The sequence below is a fragment of the Oreochromis aureus genome, linkage group 3 (assembly GCF_013358895.1).
Source record: "Oreochromis aureus strain Israel breed Guangdong linkage group 3, ZZ_aureus, whole genome shotgun sequence".
Lineage (NCBI taxonomy): Eukaryota > Metazoa > Chordata > Actinopteri > Cichliformes > Cichlidae > Oreochromis > Oreochromis aureus.
Genome location: NC_052944.1, coordinates 30486062 through 30507862, shown reverse-complemented (window position 1 = coordinate 30507862; position 21801 = coordinate 30486062). Strand labels below are relative to the sequence as shown.

The 21801-nt window shown below is 42.1% G+C and overlaps 1 protein-coding gene across 8 annotated transcripts in view; it reads left to right on the top strand.

Moving 5' to 3' along the window:
• Window positions 1-3814: 3814 nt before the first annotated feature.
• arhgef11 (Rho guanine nucleotide exchange factor (GEF) 11) overlaps window positions 3815-21801 on the top strand; it is a 29203-nt gene continuing 11216 nt past the window's right edge. For 2 of the 8 annotated variants that reach the window (XM_039609916.1, XM_039609912.1), the window contains exons 1-27: window positions 3815-5567; window positions 6009-6041; window positions 8125-8216; window positions 8321-8425; window positions 9517-9566; window positions 9665-9722; window positions 9808-10007; window positions 10113-10184; window positions 10407-10514; window positions 10961-11009; window positions 11470-11507; window positions 11620-11712; window positions 12464-12532; window positions 12644-12748; window positions 13107-13205; window positions 13351-13393; window positions 14592-14688; window positions 14797-14919; window positions 15524-15547; window positions 15686-15812; window positions 17128-17221; window positions 17554-17583; window positions 17757-17883; window positions 18023-18226; window positions 18438-18485; window positions 18766-18914; window positions 19056-19196. In XM_039609916.1, the coding sequence (XP_039465850.1) occupies window positions 5533-5567; window positions 6009-6041; window positions 8125-8216; window positions 8321-8425; window positions 9517-9566; window positions 9665-9722; window positions 9808-10007; window positions 10113-10184; window positions 10407-10514; window positions 10961-11009; window positions 11470-11507; window positions 11620-11712; window positions 12464-12532; window positions 12644-12748; window positions 13107-13205; window positions 13351-13393; window positions 14592-14688; window positions 14797-14919; window positions 15524-15547; window positions 15686-15812; window positions 17128-17221; window positions 17554-17583; window positions 17757-17883; window positions 18023-18226; window positions 18438-18485; window positions 18766-18914; window positions 19056-19196 (2413 nt within the window). In that variant the 5' untranslated portion in view covers window positions 3815-5532. The remainder of the gene's footprint in view (window positions 5568-6008; window positions 6042-8124; window positions 8217-8320; window positions 8426-9516; window positions 9567-9664; window positions 9723-9807; window positions 10008-10112; window positions 10185-10406; window positions 10515-10960; window positions 11010-11469; window positions 11508-11619; window positions 11713-12463; window positions 12533-12643; window positions 12749-13106; window positions 13206-13350; window positions 13394-14591; window positions 14689-14796; window positions 14920-15523; window positions 15548-15685; window positions 15813-17127; window positions 17222-17553; window positions 17584-17756; window positions 17884-18022; window positions 18227-18437; window positions 18486-18765; window positions 18915-19055; window positions 19197-21801) is intronic. The other 6 variants (XM_039609911.1, XM_039609910.1, XM_039609914.1 and 3 more) reach the window with 6 other exon arrangements.

Sequence of the window (21801 nt, the reverse complement as noted above, 5' to 3'; positions counted from 1 at the left end):
ACATTCACCATTTATTGTTCCATCTTAGTCATCTGAGAAACAGAAAAATCAGTGACGTAGCTCATCAGGCTCACAATCCATCAAAACTCAAAGGCTGCTCCCTGTGAAACAATAAATTTGAACTTGGTCTTGAGCCCAGTTTGGGTGAAGATTAAATTCTGACCAATACTCTAGGAGCAGTAGTGATTCTTGTGAAGTAACAACATAAAGTCTGCATTAATGTAATGTATCAACGGGACACTTGCTATTTTAGAAAAGTTATTCTTTACATTTGCAAAATTTTTAAACTTCATTGTGCTCAGTCACACCTGTTAGCATAAAACTTGAAATATTAAAATAGTACAAAACCTTTGATAAGTGACAGTAAAGATCAGTTTATAACAACTAAGACATCAAACTCTTGTATTTGTCTTCGTTTACAATTGCAACAAATTCCACAGAACCAATATCTCTGAAAATGACTGCATGCTTCTGAAACATTTGATAATATGGATATTTCAGAAACATCAGTTTGAGTCTGCTCAATTGCAAAACAAAGGAAAAACTACTGACTTGCATGAGATAAGCATCTGCAAAGTCCAGCATTATATTGTTGTTCACATAAGTTTCTTAAACCATGAACAAATGAGTAATTGTTTAATCTGGAATGTAAAGTGTAGTCATTTAGTGACATACAAAAGTGAGAATGAGAACTTGCAAGAATAAAAAAAACAAACAGTAGTGAGATGCACTGCCTTCCACCAATGTTCATTAGGATGTTCTGAATGACTTCAAAGATGTCCTTAAGTTCCTTTGGATAGTCTATGTTGAGGGCAAAAAGAAGGCCCATCAGCATGGAAATGGCACTTGAGACATCCCTCAGATTAGACAGGATTACTGCCGCCTCAAGGACGACCAACACATCGATGATGTCTTCTTCTTTCACCATCGCAATGCCAACTTTCATCCTCTTAGAAAACGTGTCTTCAATACCTGTCAGCTATAAAAGGGTTCAAAGACAAAAAAATTAAAAAAAATTACACAGTTACAATTACACAATATCCCTTGTGCTTAAGAATTCATGTCTTTCCAAAGAAGAGCCATACTGATGCTTTGGATGATGGTGATTGGCTTTGGGTAACACTTATTAGTTGTTAAAGTTTTTTCAGAATGAGATATGCACCCCCATGTTACAAATCCATTTCTTGCTTTAAACAAAGACCATGTTCATAAATAACTGAGCATGTCTTCAACTGCAGAATTCAAACAAAATTTTCAATTTAAATGGTAAATGGCCTGTATTTGTATATAGCTTTACTAGTCCCCTAAGGACTCAAAGTGCTTTTACACATTCAGTCATTCACACACATGGGTGGATGACTGAATCGTGACTCAAGAGTTGACAGTTCGTCTTATAATTGGAAGGTTGCCGGTTCGAGCCCCGGCTCCGACAGTTTCAGTCGTTGTGTCCTTGGGCAAGACACTTCACCTGTTGCCTACTGGTGGTGGTCAGAGGGCCCGGTGGTGCCAGTGTCTGGCAGCCTCGCCTCTGTCAGTGCGCCCCAGGGCGGCTGTGGCTACAATGTAGCTTGCCATCACCAGTGTGTGAATTTAAATCTACGTATGCTAAATATTGGCTGTGCTGTAAACCAAATCTGGCTGAGAATACATGAAATGTGCAAACTGCAGCTACACTACAGGATCAGATTGTGGCTCCATAGACAATGCTTCTTTAATCAGTTTATTGATTAAAGTTTATTTTTCCCCCTATAATAACAGCATGAAAAAAGAGCATATAGACATGGCTGAACAGGTTGCATAATTAGCACTGAATATCAACATCCACCTTTACCCAGCTGCCCAATGACTCTCGGCCAGTAACCTTTAATTGCTTACCCAGTCTACACAGTCTCTTTTCCAGGGTCCAGGACATTTCACCAAAGTATTGCCCCCCACAGCTGTAGCAGCCACTGCAGCCCCTTAAATATCCTAATATCTCTGCCATTACAATATACAATGTGAGAAATCAAACATAAAGCTGAAGTGAACAGTACAGCAGCGAAATGTCAAAGACCCTGGTGAAGACATGAATAAACACAAGACACTAATAATATCAATGCTAGCTTGCCAGTTAGTTTCTCTGAAACCCAGACCAAATCCAGTGTCAAAGATCTTGTAATAATACATTTGGTGAGGAAAAAGTACACATGTTATCATGTGGCATCTATTGTTTCATAGATGCCACATGTTTCATTTAAAATTTTAACTTTTAAGCTTAAATTTCAAAATTTACATTTTAACTACTGATTTTATCTACTGTCCTGATTTTATCTACTGTTTTGATTTTATCTACTGTTTTGATCTACTGTTTTGATTTTTTTATATACTGTTTGTTTGTTTGTTTGTTTGCTTGCTCGTCTTAATCAATTTTAAATCATGTTTTTTATCTGTTGTTTTCAATGTTTCTGTAAAGCACCTTGAATCACCCTGTTGTTGAATTGTGCTATATAAATAGACTTGCCTTGCCTTGCCTTGCCTAAAATCCACTGTGGTGCTGTCATTATTAAATTTACTAAAAGAAACAATGCTAACCTTCACAGTCTTGAAAGTTTGTGAGGGCTCTTCCTTTAGAAAATGAGGTCCTCTGTCCTCTTCCTTTGTGTAGGGCTCTGGTCAAAGAAGTCAAAAAGAAAACAAAAACACTTTTTAAACAGTGTTTATGAAGCATGTAGATTTTTTAGATCTTTTTGATACATAATTCCATCAATATATGATTATCATTGGAGATTTTGAATCAGGCTTATCAGGACATTCAAGTAGAATATGATATCCAACCTACCATCAATATACATAGATTCTGTAAAAGTTACCACACTAAATGTCCGGTTGTGAAATATGATGACAGACTTTACTTATCAGCTTTCTTTCAATGAGTTCATCAGTTGAATTGGATAACCTAAAACTTAAACAAAGGAGAACATTTCGCAGTTGAACACTTACATCATCATTGAAGCATTTTATGAGCCTAGTTAGCCCTCCTATGCCGCTCTTGATTTTGTACAGCTCCACGAACCTCTCCATAATGGTCAAGCACAGCAAAAAGGAACCCTTTCAGGTCAACAGATGTAAGACGGGCAAATTCTGCTTCAACCTGAGCAATAGAAGAAGAGGGGTGGAGAGTACAGGCAGAATAAAAAAAAGATTCTTTGAGACCCAAATTTAAGCAAACCGTCATCTGAGGCCCATTAGAGAAAACACAAACACACAAAAGCAAACAAACAAAAAGATGCACTTTGCCGTTCAGCAAACAAGGAAGTTCAGAGAACAATAAGCTCTGTCTCGAAATCTTTTAAAGTAGAATGATTGTGAAAATGACTTATGTGATGTAAAACTTTAGTAAACGTGTGATTAAAAGAACACTGAGTAAAAGGACAAGTAACAGTTACTTAGTTACTAAGTGAGTGGTAATGGTAATTTGGAGTTATTAACTCACTTTGTGATATGAACCCAATACTTTGACTTGCTCATATGAAAAAAAATCTTCATAGAAAGAAATATAAGAAAATATTTAAAAATATATTTTCCATAATTTTTTAATAAGATGCTATTAATTCTTTATGGAAATATGTTTCATAAAAAATCTGTGGCAAAAACAAGCTGGAGTGTTTGTGACACAGATTGGTGGAAAAATAAATATTTATGTCAATGATTTAAAAATATATTTTTATAAAAAAAATCTTTCCATGAACGGATGCAATTCCAACTTATCCTGTCTGGTTACAGTCCGGTTGTAGTACGCAACCCTGACCAAACGAGGGCGCTGTTTACGCTCTGTGTGCTCTGTGTCTACGTCGTGTGATCCTTGAGGATATGGTGGTGGATCAGGAGCCAGTCAAGACAGCAAGATAACAGCACAACATACAGCTCTATGTGAAGGACTTTGACTGGAGAGGAGATAAACATATACCACGACGATTAGGAATTAAATCCGGGTTCTTGTGGCAGATCACGAGAGAAGAGCAGATCCTGCTGTAACCGCTGTGTTTTTGGAAAGGAGACCTGAGGTGGAGCTCTTACTGGAATCGCTTTGCCTTTTGGCTAACTAGCTAATATGCAACTCTGCGTGTGAATTTGCATGAAAACAAGACTGGTGGATATAACAACCCGGGCCTTGCATGGACTCCAGTTTCCCCTCTTACTGTGATATCCACCTGCTCGCATGCAGCTAAAGTCATGCTGGTCTTTCGTCTTGCAGACATAGCCGGTTAGCAGACTAGCTCGGAGGCTCGGCAGGTGAAAGCCGGGCACGCAGCGCTTCGGTTCGCCGTGAGATATAACGCCATGCCGCAGGTTGAAAGAGGCCGATTCGTCGAGCTGACTTCACCGAGCTAACGCTAGCTGGAATTAGCAGGCCTCTTTACAAACCTGTTATCATCTCCAAGTCAGCTAATTGCTAAAAGCCACAGGTGAAAGGCGAGGAGCACCTTTCGCTTTCTTTCTTTGCTGTGCTTATTTGATTATAAGCTCCAACTGCAGGGTTAGCCAATGCCAAGTAATCTGCTAATTGGCTAGCTCTTTAGTTAGACAGTAGCGTTATTGCAAAGCCATTTGTAGCGACTGGTTTTGTTGTTGTTTACACTGTTAAGAAAAACAGACTGTTTTCTGTAGCTTACAGCTAGCTCGGAGGAGTGATAATGCTGTTTGTGAACGTATATATATATTTGCTTAACTAATGCATGCTGTTGATACTTGTGTATTGAGTAATTTGCACTAGATAGCCACATACACATCACTACAGATCATATCATATTCACTTTGTGGTGGCTTTCCTATTTTTAAGCATTATCAGCAAGCCGAATGAGCAGTGCTGATTTGAATGGGATTATTTAGGCTGGGATCTCTGCTGAAGCCTCCACATGTAAACAAGTCTGAGTCAAGTGAGTGTCAGGTTCGCATTAGTATTTCTTTTAATTGCACATAATCAACGAATATCCAGTTAATCCTCTGAATATTATGTTTAGGCAGTTGCTTTAAATCTGACACAGACACTTTAAAAAAACAAAAAACAACAACAAAAAAACCCCAGCATGGGATGTTGTTGACCTCCTGGAGCATAGCCAGACATATCAGCCCATTCATTCATGATTGATGACCTTTGTGGAAGTAGGTTGTCCTTTATCCATTTGCCACTACTGCGAAATCTCAGCACCAAGCTACCAACGATCTGTATTTAATTTTAACCACTAATGTAAAGGAGTGAAGACAAATCCTTGGGAGATTTGAGCGTTTATAGTTTTAGCAGCACTTTCCTTTAAATCCTACTGAGCCTAAAACTGGAGCCACTGGTGTGAAACATGAAGAGCACTGTGTCTGATCTAAACCCGCAGCCCTGTAGCGTGGAGATCTGATCAAAGCGCAACAGAAAGGCTCCTCATTGTACGGACTGAAAGTTGAAGAGGAAACGGAGATCATGGTGGTGATAACAAAAGCAGCCCAGTGACAGCTTTGAATCCCGCACCAGGAAGCAGAGGAGTGTCTATAAAGGCTGCAGACATGAGTCTCCGCCAACCCACCTCCACGCTGGACAGGTAGGAGCCTCACATCCGCTACACCCAGACAGTTTATGTGGGTAAAGGTACGGCTCTTTACGCCTCGCTCCAAAAAATGTGGTATTCCCAGGTGAGCATTGTTTTTATCTGACGGATGCTCAGTGAGGCCACTGGAAGAACAGCTCAGACGGCTTGTTGACTTCAGAAAAAAAGCAAAAGATTGCACAATAATGTTCATTTATGTCATTCAATCTGCATCTCCTCTAATAAAACACTGGATGTAGTGCACCTGTCTTGTTTGTTAATACCGTTCGTCACCACTTTCACCATATATCCCTGCACTGTGCGATCGTCTGTGTGATGCATATTTGTTGTTTATCATGTGTCTTTCCTCTTTCTCCTGCTGTATACTTTTTCCCCCATTTGCACGTGCCCATTACCTCCCACTGCTGTGTCTCTGTGTGTGTCATGTGACGGCAGGGCAGCCAATAAGACAGACAACCAACTGTTCAGGTAGGACAGCTGCCCTGTGGTCACTCATGTCAGGGTTTGGGGGTTAGTGAAGCCTACAGATTGTACAGCTGTGGCAGCAGATTTCTCAGCGTTTCGCTGCTTGTTGTTTCACAGTTCTTTGGAAATGTTAGGAACCCAACATACGAGAAAAAAAATTAATAAAAAAACAAATTTTATGACCTCGTTATGTGACCTCGTTACGTGCACCTGCTGGGGTGCATGACCCATACATGAACACTTAATTTTAAGTGATAAAGAAACTCTTTGAAATCTTTACCTAAATACTGCAGTTTTGTCAAAGTGGCTGTTGTACCACACTGGAAGTATAGCTCTGTGCTATGCCTATGTCATAACAGCTAACCCTTCTACCCCTCAATCTAACCTACAGCTCCAATGTTCATTACCCTGGGAATATAACTACATGTCACCATCGACAGGTTTAAATGCTGGCAATGGTGTCGGCCACCTGTGTAGGCTATGTTGTAGGTGCTACGTATGTTAATTGCAGAAGTCTCAATCAAACATCAGAAATTGAGAGGGTTCCTACTCCTAATGTGTCAAGTGTGGAGCGAACTTGAATAACTGGGTAGCTATAAAGCCTTGATTATACTCTGTTGTGGACATGGACACAGACAGCTGGAGACACCACAGCTGAATATAATTTCTGCTATCCTTATTTGAAGTCCACCATGTGGTGCATGCGCGTAGTAGGTGCATTTAAATGTCCGTCCGTCCATCCGTCCGTCCGTCCGTCCATCCATCCATCCATCCATCCATCCTCTACTGCTTATATGGGGCCATGTCACAAGGTAGCAGTCTAAGCAGAGAAGCCCATCCACCTCCTCTAGCTCATGTAAGCTAGATGTAATCTGTCCTACCCAGGTGCACCCTCCTGGTTGAGCAATCCTGGAACACCTTACCCAGAAGGAATCCTGTTCAGATACCTGAATCACCTCAGCAACTCCTTTCTTTGTCAAGGTTATGCTGGTAGTGTCTCGTTGGTCCTGGGTGAGGTACCTTGCCCAGGATAGATGTACCAGAGCCTATCCCAGCCCTGTGACAGCTGGGATAGGCTCCAACCCCCTGGAATTGGAGAAGCAGAAGAGCATGGTTGGAAGGATCTAAACCACTGGGTGAAAATAAAAAGTGTTTCTAGTGAAACTACTCAGAGTAGGAAAACAAAGCAAAAGGCCTCCAGTAGGACATGAATTGCAGTCTCACAAATCGCAAATCTCGTGATTTATGCCGTCTGCTGCAGACTGTCGCAGTTTAACGCAAAACTATTCCATCTTGGAGCAAATCCCCACATTGGAGTAGCCAAAACCAGTTTGATTCGAGAATTAAAGTAAGAGATTTCTTTCTTTCAGATTTTTTTGTTTTGTTTTGTTTTGTTTTGTTTGATCACCTAACCCTTAACTGATCATTTCAGTGCTAATTGCCTATATGAGGAGCTCCATCTGTCCTGATCACAGCACATTTCTTTGGATTTAAAATGACCTTTGTTTGAATTATTCCCTGTAACCTTTTGAGAGTGTTCTTCCATCACACCCCTTCATATAAATATATTCCTTAAAGTCATGGTTACTTTGAGTGATTACAGTCTGTAATAGTCTGACAAGCATAAGGATGGTTTAAGCAGTCTGCCCTCTCCCTCAGTCTGTTTCTGTCTGTTGTTTTCTCTGTCTTATTCTTTATTCTGACTTTCTGCTTCCCCCCTTTTCTCTGTTTCTTCCTTCTTTCCTGTCATGCTTCGCTTTCAGCCCTTTTGCCGCTTGGTGAGTTTTCCTGTCAACTGCTATCTTGTCTCTTCTCTGCTATTCATACACTTATTACTGTTAATACCGCAGCAAATATAACCATGTGCCTCCATTGAATCTCCTTTTCTCCCTTCATTTTCTGCATTCCTGGCTAAGCTTCTTGGCCTGTTCTCTGACTTTTGATTTCTCTCTCTCCTCCAGTGACCCTCATGTTTTTCATTTATTCCCTTCAGAGCTTCCTTGTCCCTCCCAGAGCATTTCCTAAATTGGCCTGTTTAGTATCATGCTGTACTAAAGTCTTTCTGTTTCTCGTCTTTCAAATCCAGGATCAACAGTTTGACAATTGGGGACTCGGAGCGTAAATCCTCTGCCCCACAGCAGAGAGAGCCAACGGCAGAAATCATTCCTGACATTACAGGTAACTGCGACTTATGATGGGTTATTTTTAGTTGGAGTTATTTTTTGGTTTATTTAATGTCATCCAGCCGCTCATTACTTCTCGTTCTTCTACTTCTCCCCCAGGCACTGGACTTGTGCACAGATGTGTGATCGTGCAAAAGGACCAGCTGGGTTTCGGCTTCACAGTGTGTGGCGAGAGAGTCAAGCTGGTACAGAATGTCCGACCAGGTGAGAAAGGGATGCTGCGTCTGCTTTGTCATAGAAACGTAGATAGTGTTAAAGGTGAACGGAGGTACAGTGACATCAACTTTTGGATTTTGAAGGCTCAATGAGCACTGTTGCCATCATTACCTTGGTTGCAAAACCCAGAGAGGAGGAGAGGCGGGTCTGACTGTGAAACGGCACACTCACTGGCTCACAGCTTGTGATCGATAAGCTGTTAGCCAATGAGTGACTAGATAATACTTCACATAATCGTCCCTTTTTAATCGTAATTTAGTCAAGAGTTCGACATTTGTTATTCAGTATGATAAATGTACTCCTTACACACTCAAGCACATTATACAACATGCCACAGACCCACCCATTCATAAGTGCACTTTTTTCTATGCTTAAGTGCTTTCAGGCTAATATTTACTCACATTCACGCTCTGATTGATGTGTTCAAGAGTAACTTGGGGTTAGCATCTTGCCCAATTATGCTTGGCATGCAGACTGGACCAGGGATCAAACCACCAGCCTTTATGATTAATACATGATCTGAGCTACAGCCATCCTGTTATGATGACCCAAAACGAGTGACTGAGACTATAAACTCGCCAGGATTGTGTTTACAGAATCCCATCTGTGAACATTAACTAGCATTTAATGAATGTAATACAACAAATAACACCATCTTATTTGCTGATAGGCCAGAAGCAGTCAGTAGTTCTATTGTTGTAACACCACTTCAGGCTTAACGGCGGCAGTAGCTCAGCTCCAAGGACGCCAAAGTATCCTTGGAACCACGAGGTGCTCACTGATTCGCTTATCAGAGTGAATGTGATTGAATGTTAGATAGAGAGAAAAACAGTGCTTGTATGACTTGGCGTGTGCCGTATAAAAGCGCTTTTGAGTACTCTCCACTGACCGTTTGCCACTCTGCACTGTGGATTTCTATGAGTGGTCATTGTAGAGAATACCTGTTCAAATGCAGTCTGACCCACATGATCTGGTTGGCCATGGGTGACGTGCTGACAGCAGTGCTGACCATGTGCGAGTTAAATCGTCTTTCTTCTTTTGCATGAGTTTGAATGTATGTTTGTATCAATGCTCTTCAGGTGGTGCAGCAGTCAAGGCTGGTGTCCAAGAAGGGGACAGAATCATAAAGGTTTGTACTGCTTTCCGTTTCACTGAATGTGGGAATCTGTGCATTTTGATCCTATTCAATAGTAACCTCACTGATTCTCTGTCTCTTATTCTGCTCAGGTGAACGGCTCGTTGGTTTCCTCCATGTCCCATCAAGAGGTGGTAAAGCTCATAAAATGTGAGTATATGTTTGAGTTTAATGGTTATGTGTTTTTGCTTTTCTTTTTTTTAACCCGATTCTTTTATCATTTATCATTTCAAAGCTGGACCTTACGTCGCACTTACACTACAAGGGCCGTCTCCATCAACCCACTCCTTGCCCTTAGAGCCCCTTCAAACTGATCTCACTCTTAATCAAAGAGCATCTCTGGCTGGGGAGGCTGCACCTCCTCCACCTCCACCCTTGCCCTCTGGACTGAGCAGCACCCCCTCTCAAAGGATCACAGGACCCAAACCACTACAAGTACATGAAACTTTCAGGACTGATATCTAGTTGGTAAAGCTTACTTACAGCAAAGTAAATGTCTGTGATTTACAGGGGTTTTTTGTGTCTCACTCATTTCTTCAGGACCCACAAGTACAAAAACATGCGACTCAGATACTCAGGAAAATGCTGGAGCAGGAAGAGGCCGAGCTGCAGGTATCCATGGCACCTGTGCTATTTGTATATGGATACATATCAGTGAGCTGCTCGTTTTGTAGAAAAATCCAGTGCATGTTGTCTCCCATTATCATGCTGTACTTGAATAAATATTTTTTAAGCTCCCTTAACCCATTTTGCTTTCTGGAATTCTAGTTAAGATAAAATTGTGTGGATAAAATCTGCTGTTTATAACCAGACTGAGACTGACTTGATTTGCAGGACTTGATGGATGAGCAGCTGAGGAACCCGTCGCCGTCGCTGGAGGAGCGGATTGAAAGTGCCAAGAGGAGAGCTCACCAAGTCAGAGTCAAGATTCAGCAAGATGTGGTGAGGCGATCCGGCTGTTTTACTCAATTACAGAGTTTGTGTAATCGCTGAAAAGCTCCTGTTACATTCACGATCTTACTAGGACAGAGCATACACACTAAAAAGAACAAAACAAATTACTAGAAAGGCAACATGACCAGATAAATTCAGTTAAGCTAAAAAAAATTGTTTTCAGGGGGGAAACATCAATCAGAACGATCTGACTAACATACTTGTTGCTCTTTTTCTATTTGCATCAGGGACATGAAACAATGTAATTCTTTTAAATTGATTTGCTGCTCTAACTGCAATATTGATCTTATGAAGGGGTTTAATTCCTACCCTCCAAACCCTGATTGATCCAACAAAAAAAAATTAATTCTATCATAAAAGTAATAAACAAGCGTAACTTCTGCTTAAAGCTTGTGCTTCAAATCCATTTAACTCGCTTTATTTTTGGTTCGTAGGAGGGAACGAGGTCAGAATCTGTCACAGGCTACTTCATAGCAGGAGAAGGTTTGTATCTGTGGGTCTTTGTAAAGCTTCGTTTCTTTCTTTTTTCTTTTAAAAAGGTGCTGAGCAATAGTTCTCCAGGCCTTCTGGAGGTCTTTCAGAGCTTCTTTTTGGACAAAGATAACACAGTTTGACTGACACTGTATGATTCCCATAAAGATATTAGCTGGAAACTTGGCGATTCTAAGCATGGTGTGCAGTTAGTCATTAAAAAAAGTTGAGGAAACTTTTTAGAGTAGATGAGCACTATCTAAAAGTCGTGTCATTAAGAAGTAGGGGGAAAAAATCCAGCAAAGACCCCACACAGGTACAGCAGTGAGTGTCTACAGCCATCTGTAAAACACAGTGGAGGCTCTGTCAGGGTGTGAAGCTTGTCTTTTGCACAGCACTGTCTTTTAGGCTTTATTCACTGATAGATTTGGTTGCTTCATAATTGGTTACCATTGATTCTTTGCTTTCACAGGGCGACAATCAATGGACTCCAGTGAAGGAGACATGGAGGTAGGCGCCACAATTTCTCTTTTTAATAAGCTTGTTTGTGTGTGCTTGTGCATGTGCACTCAGCCCGTCCCGTCTTCCTTCATTCCCTCCTTCTCCTCGTCCTCCTCCCCAGGCCTTTGAGAGTCCCCACTCCTCCCCCTCATTTTCCTTCAGGACCCCCCTGCACCGGCGCCAGTGGTCCGACATATCCACCTTGTCTGATTTGGTGAGATTGATGCACATATTCACTGTAAGGATTTGTTCCTCTTTCTGCTGCTGGAGCCACGCAGGACTAAAAACTGAATAATCAGAGGATCATCATGGTTGGAAATAAGGTTTTTAATATTAGCAGCCACTCTAGTCTGAACTCCAGCAGCCAGAACTGAGTAAAAATCATTACATCTAATCACAGCGGTAAGATAAATGTGTGTTGGAGAGGTAGGAGGGCAGACGGCTCGAAAAGAAAGTGAGAGAGAGAGAGAGAGAAAGGACGCCATGTTAGTGCATCACTTTGGAAATTTCAGATTTAGCAGTGTCATGTGAATGTTACCAAATCAGGCTGAACGTTATTAATTACTTTATAGAGCAGAGTCAGTAACTGCGGGTACGATGCCGTATTACACAACATTTCCAGTCTGTACTCGGAGTCTGCTCAAAGCGGGGCTGCGTTCGTACCTGCATGTTCTGCATGGTTCACTGTGACACGCCGACCCTGCAGAGCAACAGCTGCTTTCCTTCTCAGACATTCAGGCTCTGTTGTTTCCTGTCCATTTCTGCCCTACGCCACCTTGATTTGCACTTTTGTTTCAAATGCATGAGGCAGTCGCTGAAATCCTTTATCAGCATGAATATATTCATTATTTATAGTGATCCTTGCACATGAATTATGTGAATTAAAATGCGTGCATGTGTGAGTGAGTGTGTGTGTGTGTGGCCAAATATTTTCATTTTCTGAAATCTGTATGTGTCTGTTCAAGGGTGGAAAGGCCCAGATCATCGGGCCCGAGGAGGAAGATGAAGAATATGACGGCTATGCATTTAATGAGGTGATATAGATAGATGGATATAATATACTTTTTTGGGAGGGTGCCTCTTCTTTTTTTGTACATTTTCCTCCAGATGAGCATCCCTTCATATTTTTCCTGTCTTTCTCTCAGATGGACGGGCCATACCAAGATATTGATCTGTTAAAGACCCGACCAGCACACATGGCAGTGTTCATGAGATATGTCTTCACGCAGCTTCTGGATCCCAACCCTCTGGTCAGTTTAAATTATCCTTTGCATATGGCTCAATAAACTCCCCATTTCAAAAAAATTGAATTTTGTGGCAATTATATCATATTTCATACTTTAAGAGGTTAAGAATGGGACGTCACTCAAGTTCATATACGTGTGAAGGCCGACAAGCAAATATTTTTGGCAATATAGTTTAGCTTTTAATTGTTTCTTTACATTCAAGGCCTTTAATTTTAGTAGTTCAAAACATTTCTTATAACAGAATTGCTGATAATCCAGAATCTTATGTTAACTAATGTATATCAGCACTAAGTTACACAAACACACGTGTACGCGTGTTGATTTCTTACTTTCGTGGTTGTTTTCTGTGTTTCTGCATCAGCTGTTCTACCTGTCCGTGGAGGCTTACCTTGGCTCCCTTCCTAAAGACGCCCGCACACTTGCACCTCAGATCTGCTCCCTGTTCCTGGAACCAGATGCTGTATGTAATGACTTTTATCCATGTATTCATTGCCTGGTGGTGTTGGTACCACATTTGTCTTGTGTGCACCAGTTAAAAAGGACTAACTCTATGTTTTTACCAAGGAGTAACAGTTAGAAAGAAAACATTGTTTTTTTGCTTACAGCCTCTGAAAATTAAAGTACGAGAGGAATATCTTGCTGATATCGGTAAGTGATCTAAAAGCGTGTATGTCCATGTATCCAGTCATATACAGAATTTTCTGTTTTGTGAGAAAGCGGTGCCTCTGAATATTCTACTGGCACAGCCTCCAAAAAGAAATCAACCCTTACCACCCCAATTTTTTTAAATCTTTCATTAAGGTAATTTGGTGAAATAAAGGTCTTCAAACTGTAGCGTCATGTTTGTGTTATGTTCAGTTGTGCGATGTAGGAAAGGGACGCTTCACAGTCCTGACATGATTCTGCCAACACTGTCTGGAGCTCATGTGTAAAATATGTAAAAGTTTTGGATTTATAGACTCACTGGCCATTTTATTAGGTATGCCTGCTCATTAATGCAAATATCAATTTAGCCAGTCGCATGCCAGCAAGTGAACATATTTAGGCATGTAGACATGGTCAGGATGACCTACTGGAGTTCGAACTGAACATCGGAGGAAGATTTTAGTGACTTTGAATGTCGCTGGTCTAAAAATGCTGATCTCCTGGGATTTTCCCACACAGCCATATTTAGGGTTTACAGAGACTGGTCTGAAAAAGAGAGAATTATCTGAGGGGATAGAGGAGCGTGGCCAGGTGGTTTTGAGCTAATGGGAAGTTACAGTAGCACAAATAACCACTCATTAGAACCAGGGTATGCAGAAAGGTGTCTCTGACCACACAGCAAATCAGCAGAAGATCACAATGGAAGAACAGCAAACTCAGACTACAATTCACACAAACTCAACAAAATTGGACTTGAGAAGACTGGACGTTGCCTGGTCTCATCAGTCTCTGTGGATATCATTTCAGTATGGAGTAAAATCTCTGAGGAATGTTTCCAGCTCCTTGTTATATCTGTGCCAACAAGAATTAAAGCAGTTTTTAATTGAAAAAAAAGGGGTCCAATATGGTAGCAGCAATATGTACCTAATAAAGGGGCCAGTGTGTCTCTCTTCCCCCCAGTGATCCACCTATGCAGTGCATCTTTTGCCCACTAGGTGGAGTCTGCCACAGTTTGAGAATAACTAGAGTAAATAAATAGCAGGAAATTTAAATCAGTCATATCAAATTTAAAGGTTCAACATATTCTGTCGAAAGCAAATGTAGTATTATTATTATTATTATTATTATTATTATTATTATTATTATTATTATTCCTGCTAACTAACTGTTCCCATTGCCGTTATGTCCATCGTCCCATTAGAAAATCGACTTCATGCTCAGGAGGATATCCGGGGACCTCTGTCTGAGCTGCAGCAGCTTGTGCTGCCAGAAATCCAGGACCAGCTGCAAGACTACAGGTACATCACAGAGGATTCATTTTTGTTTGCTTATTCAGTGAAAAACAATGTTTCATCTGAAGAAGAGTTTCTCAGAAGCTTACATTAATCTTGTCTCTGTTTTAACAGGAACAAGCAGATGATGGGTCTCGGCTCTCTGTTTGGAGAAGGAGATCTGCAGCACCTTGATGGAGACACTGTGAAAGAGAAACAGGTGGTGGACAAACAAGTCACCGCGCTGTGGGAAATACTGTGAGTCTGCGTCTGCATTTATTGTGGTATTTTAGCCTTAAACTGTAAAGTTTAAACCACAGTGAGTTCAAAGTGAAGGCAGCGGTTTGGTTTTTTTTTTTGATCGGCTGATTCAGCTTTCTGTGTCTGTGTTCCTATGTCCAATTAGGTTTATTTACTCGTGCTCTCACCACACACACACACACACACACACACACACACACACACACACACACACACACACACACACACACACACACACACACACACACACACACACACAGAGTGAGCCAGGTTTGCCTAGCGACACAGTCAGTTGTTAGACGCCCAATAAAACTGTTATTACATTGCAAATGAGGGAGCTCAGTGAAGCTACATGACAAAGGTCATTATCCCAGCGACAAACCCTGGAAAACCACATGACATTTCCTACTCTCACTTTATACACACAGAAGCTGCTTCCCGTCACATGACTCAGTTTCTCTGCTACGTTCCTTGCGCTCTTATTTGCACCTGAATAAAGTGGATTTAAGTTTGAGGAGCTGAGCTAAATCTCTCTTTGGAAAATGACTTTTTATCGTGGAGGGAGTTAACGGTTTTATGTCTCTTTGTCTTCCTGCTGCAGATCGAAGCACGAGGAGGACAGAAGGTAAATAAAGAGTCTCACCTGTTGAAGTGGAATATAACAGCTACACCTGAACCAGAAATTTCCTAATTCTTCAAACCTTCTTTTTTTTTTTGGTCTCTGCTCTTCACCTCCACCCTCACCTTCATTCCTCTTCCTCAGTTCTACTCTGGCTTCAGCTGTGATCCTCTACCTGCGTCATTCTGGTATCAAGCCTAGAGACTCTAAGGTCTTCCCAGGGCTGACCACAGAGAAGGACAAGTGGATCACTTTCTTAAAGCCCAAGAAGGTAAGAATGGAAACTTGGAGAAAGTGAAAAGGACCTGGCCTGTGATTTTTCTTCCTATACATATTCTATTATGTTCACTCACTGGCCACATTATTAGGTACACCCTATTGCTACCATGTTGGACTCCCTTTTGTCTTCAGAGCTGCTTTAATTCATCATGGCACAAATTTAACAAGGTGCTGGAAACGTTCCTCGAAGATTTTGGTCCATGTTGACATTCATTTAAGTACAGTGAAGTCATGACAATATCCCTCCACACCTTTACACCACCACCTGAACAGTTAATACAGGGCAGGATGGATCCAGGCTTTTATTTATGCCAAACTGAGACCATCCAGATGTTGAAGCAGACAGGAGTGACACAGGTGTGGACTTCTGCTGCTCTAGCCCATCTGCTTCAGCCTTTGAAAGGGTTCTGCATTTACATATGATCTTCTGCGTACTTTAGTTATAATGAGTGGTTATTTCAGTTACTCTTGCCTTCCTATCAGCTCAAAGCACTCATTCTCCTCTGACCTCTAACATAAACGAGGGGTTTTTGCCCAATGAACTGCAGCTCACTGGCACGTCACACACAGAGCAGCACCAACAATCCTGGCACACTTAAATCAGCGGTCCCCAACCCCTGGGCCACGGACCGGTGCCGGCCCGTGAGTCGTTTGGTACCGGGCTGCGAGAATTGAGGCTTTGGTGGAAGTTTATGGTTTTCAGGGTTTTTATCATTAACTCGGTTTCCCTGGGTCTTTTCCCGTGTTGTAGTTATGTGTCTTATTTTGAAAGAAATGTTTACATGTTACCATAGCGACCAGAGCGCATTAAGGGGCAGAGAGGAAGATGTTGCTCTCAATGTTGTTGCACATTTCAGGGGGACGTTGCTAATAAAGTTACACAGTGAATTTGCGTTTATTGTTTATTGTTTATTGTTATGTTTACAAAATACCACAGTTTTTGTCTTGGTTGTATTTTATTTTGTTGTATTTATCAGCTACACCTTAAAAGCCGGTACGTGAAAATATTGTCTGACATTAAACTGGTCCGTGGCGCAAAAAAGGTTGGGGACCGCTGATTTAAATCACCTTCCTTTCCCATTCTGATGCTCAGCTCAAACACCAGCAGGTCATTCCGACTATGTCTACCTGCCTAAATGTACTTTGCTGACATGTGATTGGCTGATTTGTTATCAAGTGGTTGATCAGGTGTACCTAACAAAGTGGCCAGTTTGTGTGTTTTTCAGTTATTTATTCTTCAACTGTCTTAAAAGTTGTTGTTTGTTGCACTCGATCTCAGTAACTGTACTCAAACCACCTCTCCACAGCTGAGCGGCACCAAGAAGGAAAAAGATGGAGAGGATAAAAAGAGAAATCCCATCCTGAAGTACATCGGCAAACCCCGGACCACATCCCAGTCCAGTAAATTAAACCGCACAAACACTTTCAGCACTTTAGAAGCTTTTTAAATCACCATCCATGCCCAGTTCATGGTCATGCTTCATGCAGTCTCTTGAAATTGTGTAATAAAGGCTGTTGTCAGTATCAGCTCACGGTGCACTGACACACGGCAAACAGCAGCATGCGAGCGCACGTGACCCTCTCACTCGTTCTGCTTCTATTGATTCCTTTTTGTCCTTTGTTTGCCTTTTAATTGATTTTTCCTGGTTTCATGCATTGATTTATGGGATTTTCATTGTGTCATTATTCTGATTTTTATTGTTGTTTCTGTTTGGCTCGCGTTGATTTTGTAGCATTCCATGTCCCGCTGTCACCCACCGAAGGTACTTAACTTATCATTTCACTTTTAATTTTACCTTTTTGTGCAAATTTAGATTCTAAGAATCATACTTGGTGATTTGCATTTTGTTGTTTTTGTTTTTTAAACAAATCAACCGTTTCTCCGCTCGTTATTTTATGAGACAATTAAAGTAATGAGAGACGTTTGTATTGGCAGTCCGGCCTGGCAGCGTGCGGAACATCATTCAGCAGTTTGAGAATAGCACGGAGACCGGAGAGGAGCTCAGCGACGGCGCTGACCCACAAAGGCTCTCCTCCAGCAGCCTCGGGGATGAAATGGACAGGTAGCTGCACCTGCAGTATATGTTTAGAGTCAGCTCGTAGCAACTGAGCGAAACCGACTCTCCTCTATTGTTTGTAAGTTGGAAGTAGTTAAACTGATTTAGCGTTCTGGGTTTGCTTTGTGCGCTCTATCCCCACCAGTCCTTTACCAGTTCGTCTGGCTCGCAGCGAGTCACTAAAGGCTCAGGGAGAAGGGAGACGGCGGGGCGGCACCTCAGGAGCAGAGTCTGTGCCCCGCTCTCGTAGCGATGTGGACATGGATGACTGCGCGGATGAGAGGGACGGGCCAGGCCTGAGGCCTCTGCAGCACAGCGCCTCGTCCTCTGCATCCAGCAACTCTGCACGGTAAAGATTCACCAAGCCAGACGTGTTGGGGTGATCAAACACAAACACATGCACTTTAGCAGCCTTGCAGGAGCTGAGTTCACTTTATTTGAAGGAGAGACTTTTGATTCCCTGAAGCACATCTAAATAAAGTCTTTTTGCCCCTGATTTGACCCTGGGAATTATAGGTTTTCACCTAGTGCCGTCTTTCTCTCCACTCTCTCAAACTCAGGTCTCTAGAGAACCCTACACCCCCATACACCCCTCGGTCTAGACGCAGGTGAGTTAAACTGTTGTCACCTTAGATGGACAAGGCAAAGAAATAAAGATATGGAATTTTGAAGATGAAGAAGTTGGGTTCACAAGCAGGAAAAATTTTACTTTCATCGTCTTACAATCCTAATACATTTTAAAAGAACTCTTTCGATGGATTTACAGCTGATTCTTTTCCATTTGTCTCTTCATCTGTTGTCTGCCACTCTTGTCTGCCCATCGCTCCATCTCTCTGCGTGTACACATCGTTCTGCCTCATCCACCCGTGTTTCTGGATCCCCGTGTAGGAGCGTGGAGTCGCCTCTAGCCCTGCTGCCTGATGTTGTGGCGCTGGAGGATGACGTAATGGATAGTAAGACCTGGCAGGAGACGGTTACCCCTCAGCTCCTCGCAACACTGAGCCCCAGTGAGGTGGATAGACAGGCTGTCATATACGGTAAGATTACAGCAGATATTTTAACTCTTAGTACAATCAGCAGGTTTTTTTCATTTGCTTTTATTTTCTAATACACATCTTTCACACATGTGAGGTAGTATGACAGTTTCCTCTTTCCTCATGTGACCTCATCCTGTTCAGAGCTGTTCACCACTGAGGTGTCCCACCTGCGAACCTTACGGGTGCTGGACCAGGTTTTTTATCAGAAGATGAGGACTGTCCTGACCTCTGACGAGCTGGCCTGCATCTTCCCCAACTTGCCTCAAGTCTACGAGCTCCACGGTCAGTGTTTGTCCACTGTAGCTGCTAAAGGCCTGTGAAAGTGTTTATACACAGGCCTGGTTACTGAGTTTTAGGTTTTTTTTGTGTGATTAATATTTTATTGAATTTTTAGAACACTACAGTCCACTGTAGATACAGATCGCATCACAGAAAAATAGCATCAGCATAGCAGCAGAACAGTAGAGAATATAGAACCAAAATGTGGGGGGACAAACAAACAAACAGCCTTTGACTACATGGGTCTTGCTGCATGTCACACTCTGTCATCTCTGAGAGTGTTTCGTCAGAATCCCAATGTCTGTCCCACTATATGTTCTAGTCTGATCCTTTTATTGTGAACATATATGGATCCCACTTCAGGTGGAAGCTCTCCACTTTATTCAGAAGCCTTTATGAGTTATTCTAGTGCAGTGAGTCTCCCTAGTTGAATATGCCATACAGAGACAGGTGGGCTGGAAGGGGCCTTCCACTGGGAGATAATGAGTTTACGCCCCAGCATCAATGCAGTCCGTACCCACTCAGCAGCCTTAGACAGAGCATGTTTAAGGAGTGATGGGTCCCCCAAAACGAATAGTCTTGGCAAAAAAGGAATATGCCATCGTATAGTTGATTTGATAATGTCATGTATCTTAGTCCAAAAGATTTGGGTTTTAGCACAGCTCTAAATCATATGGGTCAATGTGCCCACCCCTGTCTGACATCTCCAGCATTCAGGGGACTGTATGAGGTTCGCCCTGTACAGTCTGTGTGGTGACCAGTTAATTCGGTGTAGTAATTTGAATTGAATTAGTCTCGTTCTAAGTTCCCTGGACATCTTTTTACTATTCTGCAAAATTGTAGTCCATTCCTGATCTGGGTCAGCTTCCCAAGCTAATCAGAGGGTGGGTAGCCCTTTACTCGTGCCCTTAACAAGCATTGAGTAATATTTAGAGACTTAACGACCTCCCCCAAAGATGTTTTTTGATGTAGCTGAGATAGTCAATAGTTGGAGGTGGTATGGAGGAAGAACCAAAGATTTTGAGCAATAAATGCCGGAGCTGCAAATACCTCTAGAACTGACTCTGTGGCAACTAAACTGTGCTTTAAGGTCATTGAAGGACTTGAGAATTCTCCCCTGATACAGGTCTCCAAGAACAAGTATCCCTCTCTGGACCCACAGTCTCCAGAAAAACAGACTTATTAATGCAGAGTTTGGGATTGAGCCATATGGAGGCCTTAGTATGAAGGTGGGAGTTAAAATTTAATAGCAAGGCCACCTTCTTCCAGACCATCTGCAGGAATGAAAGAATGGGGTGGGTTTGTATATCTGGTGAGAGCTTGGTGGTTAAAATGTGCATCAGAGGAAGTGGTGAGCACAAGGTACACTCAAGACTAAGCTATGGGGGGCTCGTTCTGGAGGGAGAGCCCAGTGAACCATGTGTCTCAGACTGAAAGCATAATGGTAAAACAGTAAATTTGGGACCTCCAGGCCACCCGACTCCACTGATTGCTGTAGCTTTTTAAGCTTTATTCTACGACGTCTGTTATTCCATATGAATTGGTTGCATAACCTGTCGAATTGATGAAAATATTTTGATGGGATTGTTTGTAGTAGGTAATTAAATTTTGGAGCACAATTCATTTTGATGATTATAACTTTGCCCCAAAGGGTGAGAAACAGAGGGGACCATCTAATTATGTTGGTTCTGAACTTGTCCAATAGAGGTTCAAATTTAGCCTGAACTATCTTAGATAACAAAGGGGGGAATGTAATGCCCAAGTATTTAATACCAGTCTGAGGCCAGCTGAAGTCCCCTGGCTGGAACAGGGTTTTGGGGCAGAAGGCTGTCAGAGGGAGCGCTTCAGACTTTGACCAATTTACTCTATATCCTGATATATTAGAGAACCGGTTAATAATTCTTAAGAGAGCAGGTAGAGAGCGTTCTGGCTGCGATATCAGGACCCGAGCATCATCAGCATAGAGCATCAATTTGTGATTATTATTGTGGACCTGGATACCTGGAATATCAGGGTCTCTGCGTGTTGTCGCTGCCAGAGGCTCTAAAGCTAGAGCAAAAAGCAGAGGACTCAGTGGGCAGCCCTGTCTTGTACCTCTGTGGAGGTCGAAGGACTGTGATATAATACGGTTTGTTAGTATTGATGCTCTTGGATTGTTGTAGAGAAGTTTTGAGTTTTTGGGCCAAAGCCAAATGCTTCCATTACACAAAATAGAAAACGCCTCTCTATCCTGTCGAATCTGCATCTAGGGAGAGGGCTACAGCTGGAGAGGAGTCCCCTGTAGGGGATTTATTCTGGGCTGCCCACATAATATCAATTAAGCGTCTAATGTTATCGGCAGAGCTGCGAGTCCTAATAAAACTGACTTGGTCGGGGTGTATTAAGTAAATCATGACCTTATCTAATCTGGTTGCTAGTACCTTGGCTAGAATTTTGCAATCGCAATTGATCAAGCTTATTGGTCTGTAACTCTTACAGTCAAGTGGGTCTTTGTTTTTCTTTAAGACAAGGGAAATGAGTGCCTCTGACAGTGTTGGTGGCAGGCTGCCCTTATCCAGGGCCTCCTCACACATTTGCAGGAGTAAAGGGGAGAGCTCCTCCATGAGTT